This window comes from Antedon mediterranea, chromosome 10 (genome assembly GCF_964355755.1).
Source record: "Antedon mediterranea chromosome 10, ecAntMedi1.1, whole genome shotgun sequence".
Lineage (NCBI taxonomy): Eukaryota > Metazoa > Echinodermata > Crinoidea > Comatulida > Antedonidae > Antedon > Antedon mediterranea.
Genome location: NC_092679.1, coordinates 22604484 through 22628440, shown reverse-complemented (window position 1 = coordinate 22628440; position 23957 = coordinate 22604484). Strand labels below are relative to the sequence as shown.

The window sequence follows — 23957 nt, the reverse complement described above, 5'->3', positions numbered from 1 at the left end:
TCGATCGCGAGAAATAAAAAAAAATCCGCGCGAAACTTGTTTAAAGGTTAATGACGTCATAAGCTGACCTGGGTAAAAACAATAACACAAGCACGTGGTGGTGTTGTTTTGTTTGGTATGCAACACAGATATTTACAGGACTACAGTGGTTTACTGTGCAGTATTGATAAGAATAAACTCATATATCAATTTCGATTCTCCTAAATTTATTTCAATTATACAAAATACTTTTTGACAATTTATTTAAATGAATCCTGTCCACAAATCAAATTACCATCCCCATTCTGTGCAATATGTGAAAGTTTAAAGTCTACAATTTTTTTGTAATATATGAAAATACCTTCTATTAAAACAAAGCAAATGGGGACATAAAATATTATAAAATAGACACATTCCTATTAAATAGCCCTAGAGCTACAGTAAAAATTGGTTTGGGGTGGGTTTTTTGGGGGGAGGGGGGATTCAAATTGTTTATTTTCTTACTGGACACATATGATATGTCTAGAATTAGGTTGGACACCAGGTATGGTATACATTTCAATACTACTAAATTGAGTTCCAGCTCACTATGCTTACTATATAATACAGATATTTTATAATAAGCAATGGCAGACAGGTTCTATTGAATGGCAGACAGGTTCTATTGATAATCCTAACCAAACTAACTACAGTGAAACTTAAATTTACAAGTATTCTTCTGTTTACATTTTTTAACTTCAAAAGATTGATAATTTGTTTCCATTAAACTCTTTACATGCATAGTAATCTAGAACAATTTTTAAATAATTCTAAAATGTCATTAAAATTAACTATCTATTCAAATCGCTACCTCCTCCCTTGAATAAATGCACCGGCCGTAAATTTGGCCACTAGTTTTAAACAGCCAATGTTTTTGGGGTTTTTTTTACCTAAATTTTATCTGTTTCAATACAGGAATGTTTTTTTGTTATTTGATTGTGTTTCTTTGTTTCCTGCTGAAGTTTCAATTTTATTTAAAACTCTTGCATTCACAGTTTACCTGTTTAATACAAATTTAAATATCTTTTTTTTTTTTAAGGCTGGGACCTCCCATCAAAATCGATTTAGTCCCCCGGGTCTAGCATGTGTGATGTATGTGTTATTGTTTGTTTTGTAAAATTAAATTGAATCTTAAAAGGAAAGAACAGAACTGTAAATCTCCCAGCAATAGGGAGGTTTCGCAACCTTACGAATACGATAACAAAAACGGATACGTCATACATTTGTGAAACTTTTGAGCTGATCCCCATTTCATATTCGTAAAGCGTATTCATGTTGACGAATATCACCAGTCATATTCGTAACTACAAAACGAGAATAGTTTTTGATCTATTTGCACATTTTGCATTTGAATCAGGAATGATTCATGATTATAATATAATTATAGATTTATTGAAAGTAATTTACTAAAGTAATTTACTAAAATTGCAAGTCAATTTTGATAAATAGCAGTTTTTAAAGTCCTCACTTGCTTTGATGCTACGCTAGGCCTAGGCAGCCAAGCAACACGTACCTGCGCTTCGCTCAAATTTACCGCAGTCATATTTTGGACGCGCCTCAATATTTCGTTGCCATGCGAAACAGATTTTTTATGGCTTACGAAAACGAATACGTGTGTGTGTGACGTATCCGTTTTTGTTATCGTATTCGTAAGATTGCGAAACCTCCCTAATATCAACTGTAATAAATACATTCATATATGGCAAAAAGATAACTGAGGTTCAATCTTTGGACTTCTGGACACAGGCAGACCATAAGACCATGGGACACATGGTACAGTCAATTGATAGCACCGTCCACAGTAGAATAGCACTCGTACTCTCGTACACAGGCTAACAATTAGTTTTAATCCACAAATATTAATATTAGTTATTTTTTTGTAGAAGAAAATACCTTAAATATCTTTAAAATTAAATTCTACTTTTTTAAATCGATTGTATGCAAATTTATTTATTAATACTTTATTAAGAATATTTTAATATGATAATTTGAATAATTATTCAAAATTAAGTAAGTAAACAGTTTAGAATAAAACAAAAACTGTATATACATATTAAGTACAATTATTTGATAGAATAAGACCCTATGGCCTTAGTAGAACCTCTATTAAGGGGACACCCTCAGAACCACTTTATACCGAGTCTGAAATTCAAATGCAGCCATGTGGCCTTAAGATAACCAAAAGAAATATAAAAAATCAAAACTCTTTTATTAAAATTATAATAAAATAAATTCCAAATATTAAAAATACTATAATATGATCATAATCATCATTAACATTTAAAATGTGTCCAATTTGTAAATCTCTGTCTGCACTATCAAGCTTTATTTGAAAAAAAAATGTGATGTGCCCATATATAGACATGATGATGTCATATCACTACCATATATGGGCACATGACACATTTTTTTAAACTAGTTTGATAGTGTAGACAAAGATTTAACCAAAATATTCATATTTGCTGGGAAAATAGAAGAAAACAAGATATTGCAATTCCTTAATATAAAAAAAGCAAATTATATAATACCTGTTGAATACCCTTTACAACAAGCCCACCCTAGGCCAAAGTGACAACAAACCTCATCCCAGGCCAAAGTCACAACAAGCCCCACCCCAGGCCAAAGTGACAACAAGTCCCACCCCTGGCCAAAGTGACAACAAGCCCCACCCAGGTCAAATTGACAACAAACTCCACCTAGGTCAAAGTGACAACAAGCCCCACCCCAGGCTAAAGTGACAACAATCCTAGCCAGGCCAAAGTAAAAACATGGTCCTAAGCTGTAATCCACTGTATTTTACCAGGACCCATTTGAATTGTCTCTAGGTTTGTCTTTATCAGGACTTCTTGTCAATCTTTTAAATTCTTCAATTTGATTCACGCTGTATGATAACCTAAAAAGACAAAATAAATAAACAATTCTAAGCAACAACACCATTTTCTGTGGCTGGACTGAAATAGATGATGATGATGATAATGATAGATATCTGCCTGATTTTACAACCTCTGTGCCACTCATACTTACGCGCCAAATCCATTAAATAAGGCGACAATTTCATTTCGTTTCAGTATAAATGAGCTGCCTGGTTTCCCTATCTTTTTTTCCGAGAACAATATTTTAAGAGCTGTTCCAAGTCCTTGGACCTGAAAAAAAAAGAAGCATAAAACAATGTTTAAAGATGAATTGTCCTCTGAAATCAAGAAAATAAAAAATTTATCAAATTAGACTTTGCAATTTTTGCCAACAATTGTGTGTAGATTTTATTCATACCTGTAGTTTTCCCCACAGCCTGCATTTAGTACAGTCAACACAATCCATAATACGAGATATATTCCAAAAATGTATTCTAAATTCCTCCTATTAAAAAATAATTTGTTAGTAATAATATAAAACTATAAGCAAGTTCTGAATTTACGACATCAATTTTTTGTGCAATATAAAGTAAGGTATTCATTAGAGTCCTCAAGCTTAACTGGAAATTAAAGAAATTTAGATTAGGCCCTCTATGGACCCACGGCCGTCAGCAGTGCAACGTCTACCCAGATCAGCACACTGACAGACGATCCCTTACTCTTTTCGAACAGTGTTCTTTAACATGCACTGTATTTACACAGGATCAACAGCTTTACGTCCTATCCAAAGGATGAATACATTATATTTTGTGATGATTTACCTTAAGACTGCTAGCTTTCTTTCCCATAAACATAGCACTTTCGTTGAAATGGTTTGGAAACTTTTCCGCTAACTTTGCGATTTGCATAACGACCTTCTGAAGTTCCGCATCTTGTTCTTCCTGACCTGGAATATTTTGATAACAATTACAAGTTTTTATAGAGAGTTAATCCCAGTATATTTTGGTAACAATTAAACATTTTTATAGTGGGTTAATCCCAGTATCTCAGTAAGAAGTGCTATATAGTTCTTTAGCAATACCAAAAATAATAGAAACAATAAGAAGACATTTGATGGAAACTGTCTGCGCATTAAAGAAGAAATTATTGCAGATGTTCTGATGTGGCAGCCAAAACATGGGCTTGCAAAACAAGACCAGCACTCACATTACATTGATAAACTAGAGACAGATGCTGGTATGCAACGAAAAGAACTTGCTGTCACAATGGCAGATAGGAAATTACAGAGGAATCTAGTCATATAAGGGTATGTCCCGGACTAAGTAACTAAGTAAGTAATCCCAGTTTATTTGTTTAATTTTATATAATTACCTGTATAGAAGATTTCTTGTTTAAAAGTTATTGAGGAATCTAGTCATATAAGTACAGGTATGTCCCGGACTAAGTAACTAAGCATGAACTAAGTATGTAATCCCAGTTTATTTGTTTAATTTTATATAATTACCTGTATAGAAGATTTCTTGTTTAAAAGTTATTGAGGAATCTATAGTCATATAAGTACGACTATGTCCCGGACTAAGTAACTAAGTAAGTAATCCCAGTTTATTTGTTTAATTTTATATAATTACCTGTATAGAAGATTTCTTGTTTAAAAGTTATTGAGGAATCTAGTCATATAAGTATGCGTATGTCCCAGACTAAGTAACTAAGTAAGTAATCTCAGTTTATTTGTTTAATTTTATATAATTACCTGTATAGAAGATTTCTTGTTTAAAAGTTATTGAGGAGTCTAGTCATATAAGTACGGGTATGTCCCGGACTAAGTAACTAAGTAAGTAATCCCAGTTTATTTGTTTAATTTTATATAATTACCTGTATAGAAGATTTCTTGTTTAAAATACGGCGATGCTTTTGCAATGGCGCGTAAAACAACTAAATATGTAAAATATAAGTTTTTCAGTCGCAATGGGCCTTCTTCGTTAGTCTTTTCTGGTGAAAATCGACGTTGAAATTCCATGGCATTCTGACCCCACATATCTCTAGTAAATGCTCCATCTCCAGCTGAAAAATAGTGTTTATTTGTTATGATTTGATTCTTATATAGTAGTGGGATATTGTTTTAAGCATCAACATGCAGTGTCTGTAAGTGCTAACTGTATACAGTCAATAGCCACCATATGTGATCTAGTATCACAGTTACAAGGACCTTTACAACAGCCAGCACTCTGGAAACTTTTTATTTCGAGGCCTAGAATCCAGTTTCGGGGAGCAACCAGCAAGCTGGACCAACGGGATGAATCTACCTCAGCCTCACTGGTTGAGGCTGAGGTAAGAAGAACATTCTAGAAAAATGGACACTATAGGTCCCTGGAAATTACATTGTAATATTTTTTGGAGGTTAAAAATTGTGCTGATCAACTGGCAAATCAAGAAAAAAAAATTGTACAACTTTTACTTACGTGCCAGTAGATATTTTGCACATAAATGAATGTTGATGCTGCTGTGAAGTCCTGATATTAACCGATAGAACACTCGCTTCTCAAGACAAAGACCTAAAGGCAGAATAATTATAATAATAATAGTACAAATAATATATAAATATCACATACTAAATTCTAAACCTAAACGATAAAGATGAGGAAATCTGTGAGAAATCTTGGTTAGGGCAATTTTTTTCTCATTCTCACAAATGTCCTCATCTTTATCATTTCAAACAATATATAATTTTTAGGACATCCCTATTAAGAAGAAACTTGAAATGAAACAAGGAACACATAAATATCATAAAAATGACAAACTTACATTTTCACATTAATTCACAACCAATTAATTACAAGAAAATAATTTGCCGAAGAGAAGAAAATATATATGTTATTAAATCATATAAAAGAAATAGTAATAGCATAAAGTTAAACCATGGAGCTAATTTATATACAGTAGGTCCATGTCAAAACAGCAACAATCTTAAATCGCCAGGTAGGTTTAAAGATGTATTGTCCCCCTGAAAAATAATGATTTTTTTTTTCCTACGAAAGTGATTAACTTTATTAAAACTACAAAATAACCTATTCAAAGTCTGATTTAATTAATCTTCATTTTTCATGTTTTTGGGGGACAATACACCTTTTATTAACAATTACAATACTGTACAAATAACATGACCTTCTAGATATCATATATAATAACAACACTATGTTTACAGACACAAAATACTGCAACTTCGGCTGAACCGGTAGAATGTGGGCTTGCTACAGCCCTGCTTTAAGGTACCGTAACACTCTGTCTACACTATACTTTACATCACAAAAAAATGTGATGTACCCATATATAGACATGATGATGTCATATCACTACCATATTTGAGCATATCACTACCATATTTGGGCACATCACACTTTTTTGTTAAACTAGTTTGATAGTGTAAACAAAGCTTTACATTTTATGATGATAAAAAGAAAAGAGAGGAGACATTTAATCTAACGTCGAGTTAAAAGTCAGACGTTAGACGAAACACCAGTTTCGTTCAGTTGCTCAAAAAGTCCACATACTCTAAGCTCAGTACTACTTGCAACTGAATAGCGTTGGAGTTTCGTGACGACGTAAGCCCACTTTAAACCATCCTCCATTAAAAGGAATCCAATTAAAGGGATTCTTTGGTTACAAAAGTTTACTTAAATATATTACTTAATATTGAGGAATATACTTTATATCAAAAACACTTAAAAAATATACCATGTACTATAGAACTACTTCTCAACTACTGTATAACCGTATATAACTAAGTATAGTCTTGTCAGGGGGCCTGGTTATACAACATTTGGTTTGGTGGGACTATACTTGGATTACATTACCAATGGATTTATCAAAGAATTTAGATTAAATTAGGGGTGGGATTATACTTGAACATGGCATTATACTTGGTCATATACGGTAATGTGCAAAATAAAAAATAAAAAATAATAAATTGCATTCCAACGATTATAAGGAAAATGCGACATGGTACAGTAGCATGCACTTTGGGTTACCTGCTAGATACTTTGGATCTTGTGGAAGGGAAAGGTGGAAAAAGAAAGGAGTCATAATCGTTAAATAGGTGAGTTTATTCAGAAAACCAAAGTCAAAATTTAAAAAAAAAACATTATAGAAAACCATATTTAAACTTGTCAAAGAAGGGTAATGGAAGGAAGATTATTTAATATTGAATAGGTGAGTTTATTCAGAAAACCAAAGTCAAAATTGATAAAAAAAAAAACCATATTTAAACTTTTCAAAGGGGAATGGAGTAAAGATTATTGTGAAAAAAAATGTTTTAAAATTTCTAATATCTTATAAATTCTTAAAGGGAAAAATTGAAATATTGAAGTTGCCAAATCTTGCACTCATATTCTTAAGCAAACTTAATTCATAAAAGAAGTGTGTGAAAATATGTAGTTCGACTAAATCCAGGAACTAGTCTAATTTGAAAAATTAAGTGACATTGAGAATATAAGCTGATGTGTTTGATTCATGTGAATGAATTAGAAACTAAGCTTGTTATCATCATCATTTTGTTGCTGTTGAGGAGTGCAATTTCTAAAAGACAAAACCTGAGAAATAAAAAATAAAACTATTAGTTTACAAAGTAAAATACAAAAAAGTAATGACCTTACCTCCAAGAGACTTTGAGGTGAGAAAGTTTTGATAACCAGGTGTTAGCGGATCAGGCCTGTAAAGATAAAACATTGAAATATAGAGTATACACATTGTATGTTTACACACCTACTGTTCTACTTTTATTTGATTTATCCATCATACTGTAAATTCTTGACAAATCTGAGTTAAGGCCCATTCACACTAGGACGATAACGATCGACGATAAATATATAAGCATGCATTTTTTAAACATAAAACAAAAGAAATTAGAAAGGGTTACGTTCTAGGACTATAGGATAATCATTTATGCTGTCTTTGATAAAAATAATATTTTTTAAATTCCAATCAAATGACGTCATGATACATAAAAACAATAAAATCGTTGTATTGTCACGATATTATTGCTCTTACTAATCATGACGTCATTTGATTGGACGTGTGAAAATATAATTTTCATCAAAGGAAGCATAGATGGTTATTCTATAGTTCTAGAATGAAAAGGTTTTATATTTCTTTTATTTTATGTATGAAAAATGCAAATTATTGTCTATTATCGTCGATCGTTATCGTCGTAGTGTGAATGGGCCTTTAAATTGGTTTTTGTTTTCGCTGAAATGAAAAACTCAAAGAACTACTGTAGAAGTTATTACAGAAAGTGACTTTGAAAATATAAGCTGATGCTTTACTTGTTATCAGTTATTTTTATTTTTTCCAAGTTTCAAGTTTATTCAAATTCAGGTAATTTTGGAACTCATCTCAAACTTCAAACAGACCGATTACTACTCATTAAATTAGTTATGTCTCCTTTTCTTCTTCATTTTGGATTAATTTCACCTTTTATTTCACCTATGTATTAAACGTCTTACAATTTTTTTTTTGATTATGCCATTTTAATGTCACCTAAAAGTTATCCACTTTGACCAAAACGTGGATCGAAAAGAAAATGTTACCTAAAAAATGTAATTTAAAGCAAAAAAAATCAAATGGGATTTTGGTTGACTTTTAACCAGTTATTTTGTCATTTTATAAGTGAAAACATTATTTTTTCCGTGTTTTTTTTCTACGAAAGTGATTAACTTTATTAAAACTACAAAGTAATCTATTCAAAGTCTGATTTTATTAATCTTTATTTTTCATATTTTTGGGGGAAAACACATCTTTAAATGCCAAGGTTTGCAATATTATTCAACATCTGCCATTTGTTTGTTTTTTTGTTACGGTAATTAACACTTCTTCAACAACAAGCTTTTGTTCACTAGCTTCGTCGATGACATCAACGCTGTTGTTTTAGGTTTCAAATTGACATCTTCATTTTACCGCTGACCTAAGCAAAGATTTTGCTAATTGTTCACACCTCTTTCTGTCTTTTGTCATAAACTTTTAGTCATAAACCAATCATCTTTAGGCATCATTTTTCTATTATTTTCCTATCACATAAATTGTTCTTCTCTCTGAATGGAACTTCATTCTGTTATCAGAAGACTGTCAATGTATTTAATATATAACATGTTGATATAAAGTTTGCTGTACACCACGATTAGTTCTGAAAAGAGCTGTGAGTTTTCTCTCTCTCTGAAGTACCTCTCTAATATATAACAGTTATACAGTATGTGGTATTACATAACGCATAGTCTTCTAAAGCTGGGTTGCCACTAAGGATGGAACACAATTTAGGCCAATCACAAACGGTGGTTTAATATGAACTGTCCCTTGTGATTGGTCAAATTGCAGTATGTGCGTTCTGCGAACATCCATGAGCTTTCTCCTACAGGTAAGGCCAACCGAGCATAATTGAATGCGGACAATTTATAACATTCTTTATATAAAAAAAAGAGAAACTAATTGCTGCAGTAATTTTATCCTAGCTGCTGCAGTAACAATATATCTATAATTTTACTGTGTAATCTTTATCACAATAAAATATCATATTATTCAAATAATATATACCGCATAACCTCTGGTATAATCTCACCCCTTAAAACAAGAAATTACAAGAACTATATCATTATCCTTTTTATCATTATATTATATAATTGCCTGGTTTATCTTAACTTCTATAATTTAAATTTTTTATTTTTTTTTTTTTGATTTTATGTACTTTCACTATTATATATTCATATTTTAGTCTACTCTGTAGCAATGTTAGTATACTTATAGGCATACGGGAGTCACGACTTAAAGTTCAGTGAACTTACTGTGACTTCCATCCACCAACATTTAATATATGTTATGTAAATGTAAATGATATATATATATAAGTGAGTGGAAAAAATAAATAAACAAACAATACCCAAGGAAACCCTGTTTCAGGAAAAAATGATTGGTAAAGCATTTATTGTAAAAACTTATCTGAACTAGCTTGAGAGAAGCCTACATCCAGACCAAAAGTTAATACTGGGACTATACCCGGGGATATGCCGGTTTGTGAAATCAGACATAAAGTAGGGGTGGGATTAACCCGAAGTGGAATTATACCCGAGGACATATATATTTCTTTTGACCTACTTAAAGCAATTTTCCTTGTATATATTGTTCCATATGCGATGTGCTGCCTTGCCTTTGTAACCAGTATATCTCTCAGGGTTAATCGTCAAGTCATAGAACTGAGCATGCTCAGAAGATTCATCTGCAAATCAAAATGAACAAACTATTATTAAAGGCATATTGTTCTCCCTGAAAAAATAATTTTAGAACATTTTTTTTGGCTGAATAAGTCGTTTTATTTAGGATACTTAAATGATTTAACTTAAAAATCTGTAATTTAAAGAAAAAAAATAGTGGTTTTTGGGTAAATTCAACCATTTATTTTGTATTTTTTGTAACGGCTATGAGCGGCCACTGGCTAAACCAATGGAGGGCCATTTAGGGCTCCTAAACGTTACGTCACTGGGTGTGAGTAAGGAAGGAGGCCACCATTACCTTCACGAACACAGAAGTCATGTTTAGCATCGTCATGTACCCGCCATGATTTGAAAGCCTCTAGACTTTTGTTGCTTATGCTGCTGTCCAGCGCCCCCAAACGTTGTTCTTCATCAGTCTCAACTATACATTCTGATGAACATTTCTCATTAGCTTCTTTAGAATACTGCAAAATAAAAAAGAAAACATAGAAAGTCATTAACTTTTTGTAAAGTCACGCTATATATTATTTTTAAATTGTCAAAGCCTGAGTTCCATTAGAAAATGTATTCACACAAATTGAACATCACTCACAAAAAAAAAAATAGTACTACACTTACAATCAATCATGAACAGTTTTTTTTATATTCAACCTTATTTATAGAGGTTGACTCTAAATAAAGGCTCAGTGAAATTTCTATCTTATTTACAGCATTAAGAAAAAGAATATTAGCAACGCCCTCTATTTCAACGCAGTTGAAAAATAAGCGAGATTATTAAACCCATAAGTGACTATGAATAAATTGGAATAACTGCATAAAAATATAATCAATTCATTTTAAACATTATGTAATATATTTTAAAAGCTTTATTGTTTTGTAAAATTAATAGTGATTTTAACTTGCACTGAATGCTAAATAACTTTTGTGTTGCTCTGCAGTGAAAATGGTTGGCAATTGATTCTGCTAACAGTCTAAGTGGCACATTAAAGCTATTAAAATATTATGCTTTTCATGTCCTAATACAAAATGCTTTTTAAATGTACAATCAATAGAAATAATATTGTTCTAAAACGTCAGTTATTTATCAAAATGTTAAAGTATATGGCCCTATTGTCATAATGTTAAACAAACATTGCTGTATTTTTCACTATTAGTTGTATAGATTATAGCACTGTTATTTTGTGTATTAAGTGTTGGAATTTATATTTAATCTGATACTACTATTATCTATAATTTATATTAGCAGTAAAAGATTTTTAGTTGAGTACTGATATTGTGTGTACATATGCCATATAAAGTTTTGGAATCTAGGATTCATCTAGACTTCAGTTAAATACCAAAATGTTTTGGATACAGAAACATATTTTTAGCATTAATATATTGTGTATAATCCATGAAAAGGTGGTTAATATAATAATAGTGAATTTAGTTTAAACATTCCCAGTACAATTCCAAAAAATAATTGAACTTACCGCATTACTTGTTGTTCTTCCTAAATTTCCTTTACATTTGCTTATACACACCGCATCATCTTTAACGCAGGCACATTTTTTTGGTTCACTCTATTGAAACGAACAGCAATATCAAATGAAATGAAAGCGAGATGACCACTAACACACAGATTATTTGTATTGGGGGGGGGGGGGGAGACAGCAAGGTATTCAAAATAATTTTGTTTTAAGGTAAATCGGGCATTTAGATGATTGTGCTGTTCCCCGTCTTCACATCATGTTTTTCAGAAATCAAGGTTGGGGTACCAGAGATTATATCCACAAACAAAAAGCATATTATCAGATAAAAGTTTGAATTACTCTGTAAAACAATTTCTTACTAAAAAAAGAAACTCACATTGTTTTGTTTATTTAAATTAGTCCTTAATCCACAAGGCACATCTTCCTGAAAATTAAAAATTTGTATAACTTGCTTAATGACAATAATACATTTTTATAGATATCTTAGTACATGATAGTCAACTCTATAGACAGGTGATTCCAAAAGGAGGAGGGGGGGGGGGGTGCACTCAAGATAACCAGCGTATAGAATGGTCGATCAAGAATATGTGTTGTGATTTATGTGGTCTTAATTTATTATTATTATTAGATTATTATTTTATATACTAAATAATATTTTTAATTGAGATATACAGCCGCCATCTTGTTGATGATCCCCCTCCTGTTGGAATCACTTTTCAGTCAGGAGTACGCTCTCTAGCCAATCTATTTTAAAACTTGTTGGTGATAACCAACACACAAGAAACAAAGTTGGAAATAAAGACATACCTCTTTACATGGAGAAACCTTACATTGTTCTTTCTTACACTTTGAATTGTCACTCCAAAATGGACACTCCTTAATCAGGTTTACCTACAACATAATAAGTATTAACTAAATTACTGAAAGGTTAAGCTTACAGGCTATGATACAGGTGTCACATGTGATAAATATGTGATACTGTATCACATAATAACTATGATACTGTACAAATTATGGATACAGTACCAGGAATCGGCTACTATATGTAAAGTATGGGAATGGTACTGTATACTGTGGATCATATCTGCATGTACTGTACATTTCTTAGGAACTAATTTAGGCTATAAAAATACAGGCAATGAAAAAAGAACATGATGTTAACAGTAATTTCAATCATCACCCTTTTGGGCACAAAGTTTTGTGAACTGAGCATTATAGTAGGATACAGACACTTAATAAAAAGCACTTTAAAATGACTCAAATATTTAAACAGTAACACAATGTATCACACTCAATTATGAATAATTATGGATGGCTGATGTATAGAAAGATACCAGTACCAGTATCATCAGCATCTCATTAACATAGCCAATCATCAAGTCGTTTTAGCTATTATTAGGCTTTCACTGTAAATGCAGATATGAAATTAGATATGCCATATTGTGAATATGAAACAATCTGGAACGTATGGTTAATTTAAATATACAAACTCACTGTCAGTGTCAAAGCCATTTAAACATATTGCCTCAATATGGTTGGCATAGACACAAGATGGCACCATAAATGGACTGTTCAACCGAAAGTCAACAAATGGGGTAGAAATACTGTCATTAGTTGTAGAGTCTCCACATTAAATACTAATAGAACCTCTATTATGGGGACACTTTTGGTACCAATAAAGTGTTCCATTAATAGGAGTGCCCATTTAATAGGAATCTGGCTGTAGTGTGAAAACATAATATATCATTGCCCCTCCATGCGAGAGTAAAGCCTTAATGTGACAAAAAAATGTAATGTGTCCAAATGATTGTCAAAGTAGTTTGATAGTGTAGACAGGGGCTAGTGTTTTTGAAAATATGGATTCCAAATTTAAACACAATATTCCAAAAGTAGATTATTTTTTTTTGTCAAACTAGGTTGATTATTAGTGTAGACAGAGCATAACTTTACCTAAGACATAAGGCAGTCTGAACAAAACTATATAACTTTCTTTGTGCCCAGTGGACTAGTGAAAAATAGACAGTATTTTACAGCACTAGACACCATTAATGTTTATACGGGGTCTATAGTAAAATAATTAGTTATTTTATATAATTATTTAAATTAAATTCAATAATCCTTATTCATTTGTTTGTAGTTTTTATTACTAATAAAATAAGTGACAATAACACAATATTATGATAATGGTGGTAATAAAATGAAGAGTGTTTATCAGTTTATAATGTTTACTTTCCATGTTTACATTGAATAAACAAAGCATACATGGTAATATTAAAAACTAATATAGTATGAAATAATAACTAACCAATCACATTCTAGATTGATTGATGTATTCATTAGTTAACAGTAGGCCTACAGTATCTTTAATTAGTTCAATCAGGGAAGAGTGAATTATTCACTCTTCCCTGATTGAACTAATTCAATCAATCATCAGTAATGAATGGTGATAACTTTAATTATGAGGTATTTAATGGAGGTATCGTTTTTATACCTCCATGCTATTAACTATGTAATAATCAAAATCAAGGTAATAATTATTTGTGGAAACTAGGTGTGGTATGGTTGACCATGAGGCTAATCCCACAGACAGGATTTTGAATGTATTTGTGATTTGGGAGAAAAAAAAATCTATACGCAAATTTTGTATCGTAAGCATCGTACTGTACACTAATCTTTACCTTGAGCTTTCGTAGCAAATGAAATTTCAGTGTCATAGAGGTAGCTTCCACTAATCTACTAAAATTTGTATGTCTCATACGATACAAAACTATTAATCTGTAGGTCTGAACACAGGCCCTTATACCATACTAAAAACCATAACTACTGTAGGTCTGAAAAGGCCCTTATACGTTTAATAAAAATCATAACTATGCAAGTCTGAACAGCCCTTATTAAGGGCCTGTTCATTATACCTTATAATATTTGAAGTAGTCGGATTCCAATAGGCTTCTCAGAACTGGGTATATTTTGTAGTTGTTAAAACTGTCTACAGACTGAACTTCACAATCGCAATCATCAACAGTTCCAGACAACTGCAAATAACAAGATTTTATCACAACACTTCATTAGTCATCATTTTATGTAATTTGTCATATTTCATAATTTATATGGAATAGTGTTTTCTGAAACTTCTGGCTGTTTTATGTTTTGCTTTAAATTCTTGCTTTATCTTCATTGAGATCCAGCCTGATAATAATAATAATAATAATAATAATAATAATAATAATAATAATAATAGTACGAATTTGTAACGCGCCAATTCCTGCAGTAACTGATCAAAGGCGTGGTGTATGAGAGAGCTCAAATCTGAAAGAAAAAGATGAGTTTTCAAGGCAGATTTAAAGGCGATAGTAGATGAATATAATCTAATAGAGGCGGGTAGGTCATTCCATAAGCGAGAGGCAGCAGAAGTGAAGGTGCTTGCCATAAGTTTTGGTGTTAAAAGTCGGAAAGGAAAGGAGATTTTTTAAGACGAGCGAAGGCCACAGCATCATCCTTTTTCAGTAATTTGCCATTGGAATCAAATATAAAAGTGTTTTTATATTAAAGATATATTGTCTCCCTGAAAAAAATACTTTTTTAAATGTTTTTGTTAAATATGCCATTTTAATGTCACATAATATTTAGTCACTTTGACCAAAAATTGGATCCAAAAAATATTGAAATGTAAAAACTGTAATTTAAAGCAAAAAAATAGTCAAATTGCCTGGAAGTCAATGGGTTTTTGATTGGATTTTAACAATTTATTTTGTCTTCACGGAAGTGGTCAACTTTGCTCAGCTGCGAAATGGTATACTCAAAATCTTTTTTATAATCTTCATTTTTATGTTTTTGGAACAATATTTTTATATCTTTAATTTTATCAATGAAATACTGTAGTGTTAGATAAATATTTTTTTAATATACATTGATATGACAAAGTATTACATGAATATTCACAGCATTGATAGCAAATCTGCCAACAATTGTAATAAACTAAAATTAAGAATTGTCATCAAAACTTTAATTTAAAAGAAAAGAAATATTTTATTTTTTCTACTGAGCCTAGGCCTCTAGCCTTCTAGCCAGGCCTAGACCTAAATTGTTTTAACACAAAATTTAAAAATTATCAATTAGGCCTAGGGCCTAGCCTATTACTATTAATAATTATTATAAAAACAATTTATAACGAATGATCATTGATCTACTCTAGCCTAGGCTAGGCCCTAACCTAGTAGTAACCTATATTGGTAGAGATAGAAATCAATGACAATGATGAGAGGCCTTCCTTTTTCTGGATTGTTGTTTGCACGGGAATTCATTGTCTCTCAGCTGACTAGCACGTACACCACCTCAGTGATCGTCTGCTACACGTCAGCTCTGCTGGGCCGGCCTAGCATTCGTTAGCCTAGCTAGCCTAGAGGCCGCAAGCACAAAAAGTACCACGTACCTGACAGAAACAGGTGCTTCCTGGTGCTTCTGACTCTTTCCCTGTAGCGGTAAACGCTGGTATTTGATTGAAGCTGTTTGTTGATAATATTAAAGAGTAAAAGATCATCCAACAGAGGACAACTCTCATGTTGTTTGCCTAAAACATCTACAAAAACAACAGCAAGATCCCACTGATGAAGCAGCAGCCGCAACTTGTTTTTTGGTTTGACAGCACAGCAGAAAACTGAGTTAGCGGGAGATGATGCGTCAACACTTGAAGTAAACGCGTTTACACATTTGATTTCGGCAACAATTCGTTTTGCTACGAAAAAAAAATACATCCTACTTTTAGATAGCCTACAACAATTACAAATTATTATATATAATAATAAGCATAATAGTAAGGATGAAGTTGAGGATGATGATGATGAAGCTGTATAATATGAAATTATAGGAGCCGGTAGATGAGATAAACAAAAAACTTGAGGAATTGCAATTCTACGATGCCTTGAGAATGATAATGATTTTTTTAATGATGATTATCTATTGTAATGCTGATTACTCAATGTATTTAACATTTTAGGCAAGGTGGCACTCGGGTTTGACGAGGCACCACAGGTTCAGTTACGTTGTCGGATGCAGAAATCAGGACTAGGCCTATAGCCCCGACGGTGTAGTCAGAATTATTTTAGCCTACATTTTACGGTTTTCTTTTTTCCACAAAAGGGCACTTTTTTACATGCTTTACAAAACTGTTGAGAAGATGCATGGCTTCTTATGGGAAGACGTATCACCCTTTCGTATCCGGATATTCACCCCCTGGACATTTACCCCCCGGACAACTACCCCCCGGACAACCACCACCTGGACCACTACCCCCTTAGGACAACTACCCCTTTAGGACAACTACCCCCCGGACAAATACCCCCCGGACAACTACCCCCTTAGGACAACAACCCCCTTAGGACAACTACCCCCTGGACAACTACCCCCCGGACAATTACCCATCACCCTTTAAATCCGGTATTTATTAGGCTATAATATACTTAGCCATATGTGGATAAGACTTTTAAATATAACGAACAATTTAACGTTAGAGAATGTTGTTTGGTTGCAAAAATCGAAGAGAAATAGGAACTTTGACGTCCACCAATGAGTCAGTGCCAGCAACAGTTTTCGGATGACCTTCTTCAAGGTAGGAGATGCCAATCTACCACAATGCAAGTTGTCTGTTATATTAGCATAATTATATTTATCGTTCAATTCTTATTTAATGGCATTTATTACAAACCAATATTAATTGTTCACGTCATTTCACCCAAAACATGAAAAATGAATATTAATTAATCAGACTTCAAAGGTATTTTGTAGTTTTAATACTAAAATAGAAAAAAAAATCGGAAAAGACTAAGACTGTTTTCTCTTATAAAATAACATAATAGAGGATTAAATTCAACTAAAAATTATTTGGCTGGCAGCCAATTTGACAATTGTTAAAATCACATTTTTTTAGGTAAATACATTTTGTTCAGATCTTTTATGTCTGTTAAGCGGCTGCGCCTATGGGTACTTATAATACCACAAAAAAAAACAAATAACGAATAATATAATAATATTTAGCAAAATAAACAAGAGTCATACTTACACTCACTTTAATATGTTGTTTCCACTTTACACAAATCTGTTGAAATGGTGATGGTATAGTCTGAGGTTCGATCTTTGCATAGCCAGCCATAATCGGACAATCGATAAGTTACGTGTTTTAATGGTATTGGACGACACATTGACGTGATCCTCTCCATGTTGGTGTGATACAAAAACAAATCGGCTGGTGGTGTGTGTAAATATTAAAACTCAAAGACAGTGTCGTGAAAGCGAAACGCATTTTTTTTTTACATTTAATAATATTAAATTAAAAAAATTGTAATCCCCTAACCAGAATTTTTATAGGGGTTCTTTTTTTCCACAAAAGTGGGATCTTTTTTGTAATATGCTTTGAAAAACTTTCCAGAAATGATACGTGGTGGCTTTTCTCAATTAAGATAATAAACAAAATGTACACCTATATATCCCTATTTCATTTTGTCCTACCTATGTAGGTAACAGAAAGTTCGAGAGCCGGCTCCGGGTACGTCGACCGCCTTGTAGTTTTGCTTATAATGGTTAACCCTCCCCGTTCCCACCGGGACCTTTTTCCTATTGGCAAATTCCGAATATTCCAATCTTCGCGCACCCAACAAAGTCAGTATTCTCTGGGTTGGCATGATCACAGTTTTTTAAAGCATATATTGTTTCCTTCATTCTATTCGTTTCATGGGAAAGTACTGTCCCGGGAAAGTAGAGGCGGTGTCTGTTCATAGTTTTCCTCAATAACTATATTAACATTAAACATCCCGTGCATTCCAGCGTAGGGTCCCGGGGGTCTAATGTCACCGGAGAAAAATATCCAGGAAAAAATACCGGGGGAAACAAGATAAAAACCAAAGAGTATGATGTCGCACTTATAAAAACGATGTAATGTTTCCGGTTTCGATGTACCTAAAGCTCTGTCTACACTATCAAACTTAACGTGACAACAAAATTTGATGTGCCCATATAATATGGACATGATGTCAAATCACTACCACCATATTTGGACACATCACACTTGTTTTTGTCACGTAAAGTTTGATAGTGTGGACAGAGCTAATGCACACCGAAACCGGAAACATTACTACACGAAAACAAATGTCTTGAACGAAGATTTAAAACTAATGTATTTTATGGTTAAATGTTACTGATAAAATTATGACATAATATAGTACACACCAAGAAAGGGTTCATATTACAATCACGTGACTTTATTACATAATAAACCATACAAAAAATACAACAAACAATACCAAATTGTACATCAATTATCAAATATTATTCAACAACACCGGTGTCTACAGTACGATATTTAAACACCAATGAATAAGGAATTATTGCGGTTAAAAAAACTATACTGTGTTTTGGAAGTTGACTTTTGATATCAAGTGTCTCGTAGAACCCATTTAGAGGATGCAACAAACTAAAGGCTGACCCCTGAATAGGGGTTAGTCGTAGTGTTACATATATTCCCCAGGTGTGATCATCTTTCGACTTTCCATAATATAACCAAATTTCTATCAACTTTACACGCATCAACTCTTTCCCAATCCCAACTCATCCGCCACTTTGTGTACTATTGATTATTCAATTTTTATTTATTTTTAAGTTTTGCAGAATGAATGAAATATAAAAATAGACATCTAAAGGCAGATTAAAAGTGTACCTTTACTAAGACACTTAAAAATAATAATAAGTTTTACTTAAATTATTTTCTTGGATGGACTGTATAAAAATAAAATATCAGTGAAAAACCACATCACACACACACAAAGAAAAGTAATTTTACTTAAAAAGTACTGAATTCAATATTTTACATTAAAAATTAATATTTATCATGTTGAATTTGAACATGCTATATCCAAGGATAAGTGAAATTTAAATTGTAATTTGTATTGTTCAATTGTAATTACAATGTAATTTGTATTTGTTCAATTGTAATTACAATGTAATTTCACTCTTCCCTGCTATATCATGCTTCTGAATTATTACATATGAGCTAGCCCATTATAATTACATACTGAATCTTAAATTACACAGTATAATAGGCAAATTCTTTGATACAGTGTCACATATTATATCAAATGTGATGCATGTATTATTAACCATAAGGCTAACTTAATTATTAAATAAAATATGTTTAATATTACAAGTGCAGAAAAAATTTATAGACATATTAAATTAGCAATTCTCAGTATTTTCGGTTATTACCATTTCTGACATCTCGTCGTCTGCCGCTAATTCAATATTTGAGTAGTTTTTCTGTTCCTCAGCGGTGGTCAACAGAGGTCGAAGGTGAATTGTTAATACCGATAACGCAAACAGTAGGACACAAGAAACGTAGAGGGCCAGGAGAGATCTGACGGATGACATGGAGTCATTCAACCTATAAAGACAATGATTATATATGTATAAATATTTTTTATAAATTATGACATGAAAAGATTCAATGATCAAAGTGTAAGTGACAAAAAAAGTGTGATGTGCCCAAATTATGGTAGCAATATGCCCAAATATGGTTGTGATATGACACCATCATGTCCATATATGGACACATCACATTTGTGCAAACTTAATACTACCTGGATAAATGACAATATCCATACCCGTATAATAATGCAATCATCTATACCAGAGAGAGTCATAATACATTTGAAATTTGAACATTATCCGCCATCTTGTATACAATTTAGTGGCCAAAATGGCATCTAAATTCTCCACTTTTTATACACATTTTTGGGGAGGGGTTTGGTGGAATAATTTAACTGAGACGAAAATGTAAAAAGTACACATACGACTGCAGCAGCGCCATCTCCGTTGCTCCCATCATAGCTGCGATAACTGCCATTAAAAATGAAAACAATCCAATCAACCGATGAACTTTAACAACCTTTGACCTCAGTAATGGTGATCCACATTTTGGGAAGAGAAAAAAAGAGAATCCAACCAAACCCTGCAAAATAAAAATCAGTAGAATTGTATCACCGATTTCAAACTGACAGAAAAAATGCAGAGTTGATTCTGTACAGGCCCATTTACACTAAGAAAAGAAATCTAACAAGTTTTCATCCCAACTATGGGATAATTATCTATGCTTCCTTTGATGAAAATAATATTTTCACACGTCCAATCAAATGACGTCATGATTAGTAATGAACCACCCAGGTAAGCTAAGCAGAATGCATTCAGAGTGTAAACCTGAGACAGCTGCTGTACATTGTAAAACATGGCCTAATTTTGTCATGTTCTGTCACATTTCTCGTTGCACGAACCTGGAGACCGAACACAATAATGGCAGCAAGTCCAATGCTACAGTGAGGCGAGCCATTGTACTCTATCAAATGCGTAAACAAGTCCGAGTTATCTCTGCTGTCAGCACAAGCCCAACCAATCACCATCAACATACAGCCCATCGACATCGTTCCGAAATGAATCAGCTTCTCGACTGTACGGGGTATTTGAATATTAAAGAACTTAATCACTTGGAATGACAGGATACCTATGAAAAAAAAGATAGATCTGATTATTTCCAATCAATTATTTAATGAATGCTGTCTCAAGTTTGCCTGTATTTACTATGAATATTACCATAATATTTATGCTTTTTAAAATATAAGTATGATTATTATATTATTTCTCTGTAATTACTCTTGCCTGAATTCACAATTGTGCACTATAAATAGATTAGAGATCTAACATTAAAGATAATTTTTAATTATTAATACTTATGCAGTTTTTTGTTGTCACATCACGTCACTTTTATTTTCTTTTCATAATTATTACAAAACAATATAACAATATATTTATTTATTATATTATTATAGTTATTATGTGTTTAAAACATAAAACAACAAGCTAGCCACACTTACAGATCCAGAAAAATACGACTGTTTATGTCGGCTAGCAAAACTTTCGTCCAATCCCTGACCTCACAGCCTAGCTAGGCCCAAGGTCATCTACCCATTTCACGCCAATCGAACTTCAAACAAAGCGAATTCAACGTGCACTTACCTTGGCCAAATAAGAATACGAAGCCTAGCGTCATGAAAAGTGGATGATAGTTGAAACTTGGATAGGAGCCGAAACCACCGGCTTTGTTACCCACCACCAAAATTATAACTATTGCACATAATCCTAATACTTCTGCTACACAACCGACACTAAAAACTAGTTCATTTGCCATTTTACAAAGGTAACGTGAAATGAGGAGAGAGAGGAAAGGGAAAGCCCCGCGCGAGAGAAAGCATGGAGTTTTTGTTTTGTTTTTAGGCGTATTATAGAGGGCGCTATACACAACACGTGAAATTATTTGTTGACATTTTCCAGGCCGGAGTATCGATAGAGGAAGGGAAAGTTGGAAAAGAAGCTTAAAATAAACAATTTTGAAGAATACAGTACAGTAGATAGAGAGGGAAATTATGTGCTCACAAAATGTAGAACTTGGTTTTGTAGAAAAGGCTGATAGTTGGCGGCTTTCCTCGCATTTCTTTCCGAGTAAAGTTGGTGGAAAGCCAGCCTGGCTCGCGTTGAAGGATCTCCCCGGCTGCGAGCGTGCTAGCTGCCCAATTTGTAGGGACCCTTGTATCTTCTTGTTACAGATCTATTCCCCAGTGTCAGAAGATAGTAGATGTTTTCATCGGTCAATTTATGTGTTTTGTTGTAAACACCCAGGTTGCCATACCAAAGTTAACAATTCAAAAATACCCTTTGTCGTATTTCGTAATCAACTTCCACGAATTAATGAATTTTATAGTAGCGAACCTCCAGCGGATGAAATACCGGATGGAAGCGAGCCAGCGGTACAACAATTTGAAACATCAGTATGCGAGGTTTGCCACGGAAATGCGACTAAAAAGTGCTCCAAATGCAAATTAATATCTTACTGTTCCAGAGGTCATCAGGTTTTCCATTGGAAACGAGGTCATCGTGAAGTATGCGGCACGGAAAGTGGAGGTACAACAAATAACAAAGTGACCATCAGCATGGTCAACCAAACATTAAATATTAATTAATTTAAAATTATTTAAATTACCACACAAATAATGGATTTTTGGAAGTATCTTTATCTCAGTAAATTTAAAAAGTGCAATTTTCTTGTACATTGGTACCTGTAGTTGCTAAAGCCCATCCTCTACAATACATAATCAAATTAATAATTTTTTCCTCTCTTTTTAAGAATCCGTCTCACAGAAACAAACAAAATCACTTTTATTTCCTGAGTATGAAATAGTGATGGAAACAGAAGAACGAAAACCAAAAACAAAGCCTGACGAACAAAAACTAAATTCTGAACAAATGGCAAATGAAGAAGGAAAGAAAACAGAGTATGATGAGGATGAGCTAGAGGAGATGGCGTATGGGGAAGAAGATAAGCAGTTTAGGAAATTTAAAGACATCATAGAAATTGAACCAGAGCAGGTAATTAGTAATTTGCAAAAAGAGTGCTGCACTATGAGACCACACACTATGGTATATGGATGGATACATAGAAAAGGGAGGTTCCAGTATTTGGGTTTTTTAACGGGAGAAATGAACACCAATTCAAAATCCAATTTTGCTGCCCAATATTGTACAGGATAGTAACGCAATAATTTTGTTTTGCCTTTCAGATTTTGCGCTACCAAAGAAGTGGGCAACCTTTATGGGTATCGTCAGAAAACCAACCAACAGAGGTCGATATTCCAAAATGTACTTGTGGAGCAGACAGACTCTTTGAATTTCAGGTTTGATCGGTTTTATATTATGTTAGGTGGCAACAGTGGCACAACATAGGGGGAAACTTAGCCCTCCAACGCTGGGTAGTTGGATTGGTCTGCTCAAACTCTGGACCCCCTGGGTTTAGCCAGTGAGCGCTCGTACCCATTGCGCCACTGGGTTGTAAACAAACATTTTGAATGTTGGAGTATATAGGTTTTAAAAAATAAAATCTCTATTAGTATTTTCTAACATATCTATATCTAAGTAATAAAAATAAAATGGATTTTTTTATTTCAGATATTACCTCAGCTACTGACGTACATGGACGTTGATAGTGTCGGAGACAGCATTGATTGGGGTACCCTTCTAATTTATACATGCTCTAAAAATTGTAACGAGGGACCTGCATATAAATCAGAATTTCTTTGGAAGCAGAACTTCAGCAATACATCACTAGGATTATCCAGTTCTTAACAATCTTTTACATTTTTGTTAAAATCTATCTATACAAGATCGATCTATCTAGTATTGCATACAATGGACGTATAAGTTGCCTTTTTAATTAAAGAATGATGAGAATAAAATAGTGCCAAATAACTTAACACTTCTTTTTACTGTGTAATTAT

The 23957-nt window shown here is 32.9% G+C and overlaps 3 protein-coding genes across 4 annotated transcripts; 1 reads left to right on the top strand and 2 right to left on the bottom strand.

Annotated features, from left to right (window-relative positions):
- Positions 1-195: 195 nt before the first annotated feature.
- On the bottom strand, positions 196-16231 carry LOC140060784 (ERO1-like protein beta). 2 transcript variants are annotated; one of them, XM_072107129.1, is made up of 15 exons: positions 16025-16231; positions 14508-14627; positions 12403-12486; positions 11972-12019; positions 11596-11685; positions 10422-10587; positions 10008-10128; positions 7520-7575; positions 6896-6913; positions 5330-5422; positions 4743-4931; positions 3692-3816; positions 3289-3375; positions 3043-3161; positions 196-2911 (listed from the first exon to the last, which is right to left on the bottom strand). In XM_072107129.1, the coding sequence occupies exons 1-15, from the start codon at positions 16151-16153 to the stop codon at positions 2815-2817; spliced, it is 1542 nt and encodes a 513-aa protein (XP_071963230.1). In that variant the 5' UTR covers positions 16154-16231; the 3' UTR covers positions 196-2814. The 2 variants fall into 2 exon arrangements, with proteins under 2 accessions (XP_071963230.1, XP_071963231.1); XM_072107130.1 differs by lacking the exon at positions 6896-6913.
- A 2592-nt stretch (positions 16232-18823) lies between these two features.
- Positions 18824-21886, bottom strand: LOC140060786 (uncharacterized). The gene is made up of 4 exons (XM_072107134.1): positions 21646-21886; positions 20907-21133; positions 20430-20587; positions 18824-20020 (listed from the first exon to the last, which is right to left on the bottom strand). Exons 1-4 carry the CDS (start codon positions 21815-21817, stop codon positions 19816-19818), a joined length of 762 nt encoding a protein of 253 aa, XP_071963235.1. The 5' UTR covers positions 21818-21886; the 3' UTR covers positions 18824-19815.
- Positions 21887-21961: 75 nt separating this feature from the next.
- LOC140060785 (programmed cell death protein 2-like) lies at positions 21962-23933 on the top strand. Its single transcript, XM_072107133.1, has 4 exons — positions 21962-22587; positions 22811-23052; positions 23244-23357; positions 23629-23933. Exons 1-4 carry the CDS (start codon positions 22053-22055, stop codon positions 23803-23805), a joined length of 1068 nt encoding a protein of 355 aa, XP_071963234.1. The 5' UTR covers positions 21962-22052; the 3' UTR covers positions 23806-23933.
- Positions 23934-23957: the final 24 nt, after the last annotated feature.

Coding starts and splice junctions, on each gene's coding strand:
- LOC140060785 (XM_072107133.1), top strand. CDS start 22,053: ATGTGCTCACAAAATGTAGAACTTGGTTTTGTAGAAAAGGCTGATAGT. Junction 22,588..22,810: donor ATGCGGCACGGAAAGTGGAG/GTACAACAAATA, acceptor TCTCTTTTTAAG/AATCCGTCTCACAGAAACAA. Junction 23,358..23,628: donor ACAGACTCTTTGAATTTCAG/GTTTGATCGGTT, acceptor TTTTTATTTCAG/ATATTACCTCAGCTACTGAC.
- LOC140060784 (XM_072107129.1), bottom strand. CDS start 16,153: ATGAGAGTTGTCCTCTGTTGGATGATCTTTTACTCTTTAATATTATCA. Junction 14,628..16,024: donor GAAGCACCTGTTTCTGTCAG/GTACGTGGTACT, acceptor TGTTATTTGCAG/TTGTCTGGAACTGTTGATGA. Junction 4,932..5,329: donor TGCAAAATATCTACTGGCAC/GTAAGTAAAAGT, acceptor ACTATTTTTCAG/CTGGAGATGGAGCATTTACT.
- LOC140060786 (XM_072107134.1), bottom strand. CDS start 21,817: ATGGCAAATGAACTAGTTTTTAGTGTCGGTTGTGTAGCAGAAGTATTA. Junction 21,134..21,645: donor CGTATTCTTATTTGGCCAAG/GTAAGTGCACGT, acceptor TTTTTTTCATAG/GTATCCTGTCATTCCAAGTG. Junction 20,021..20,429: donor GAGATGGCGCTGCTGCAGTC/GTATGTGTACTT, acceptor TTGTCTTTATAG/GTTGAATGACTCCATGTCAT.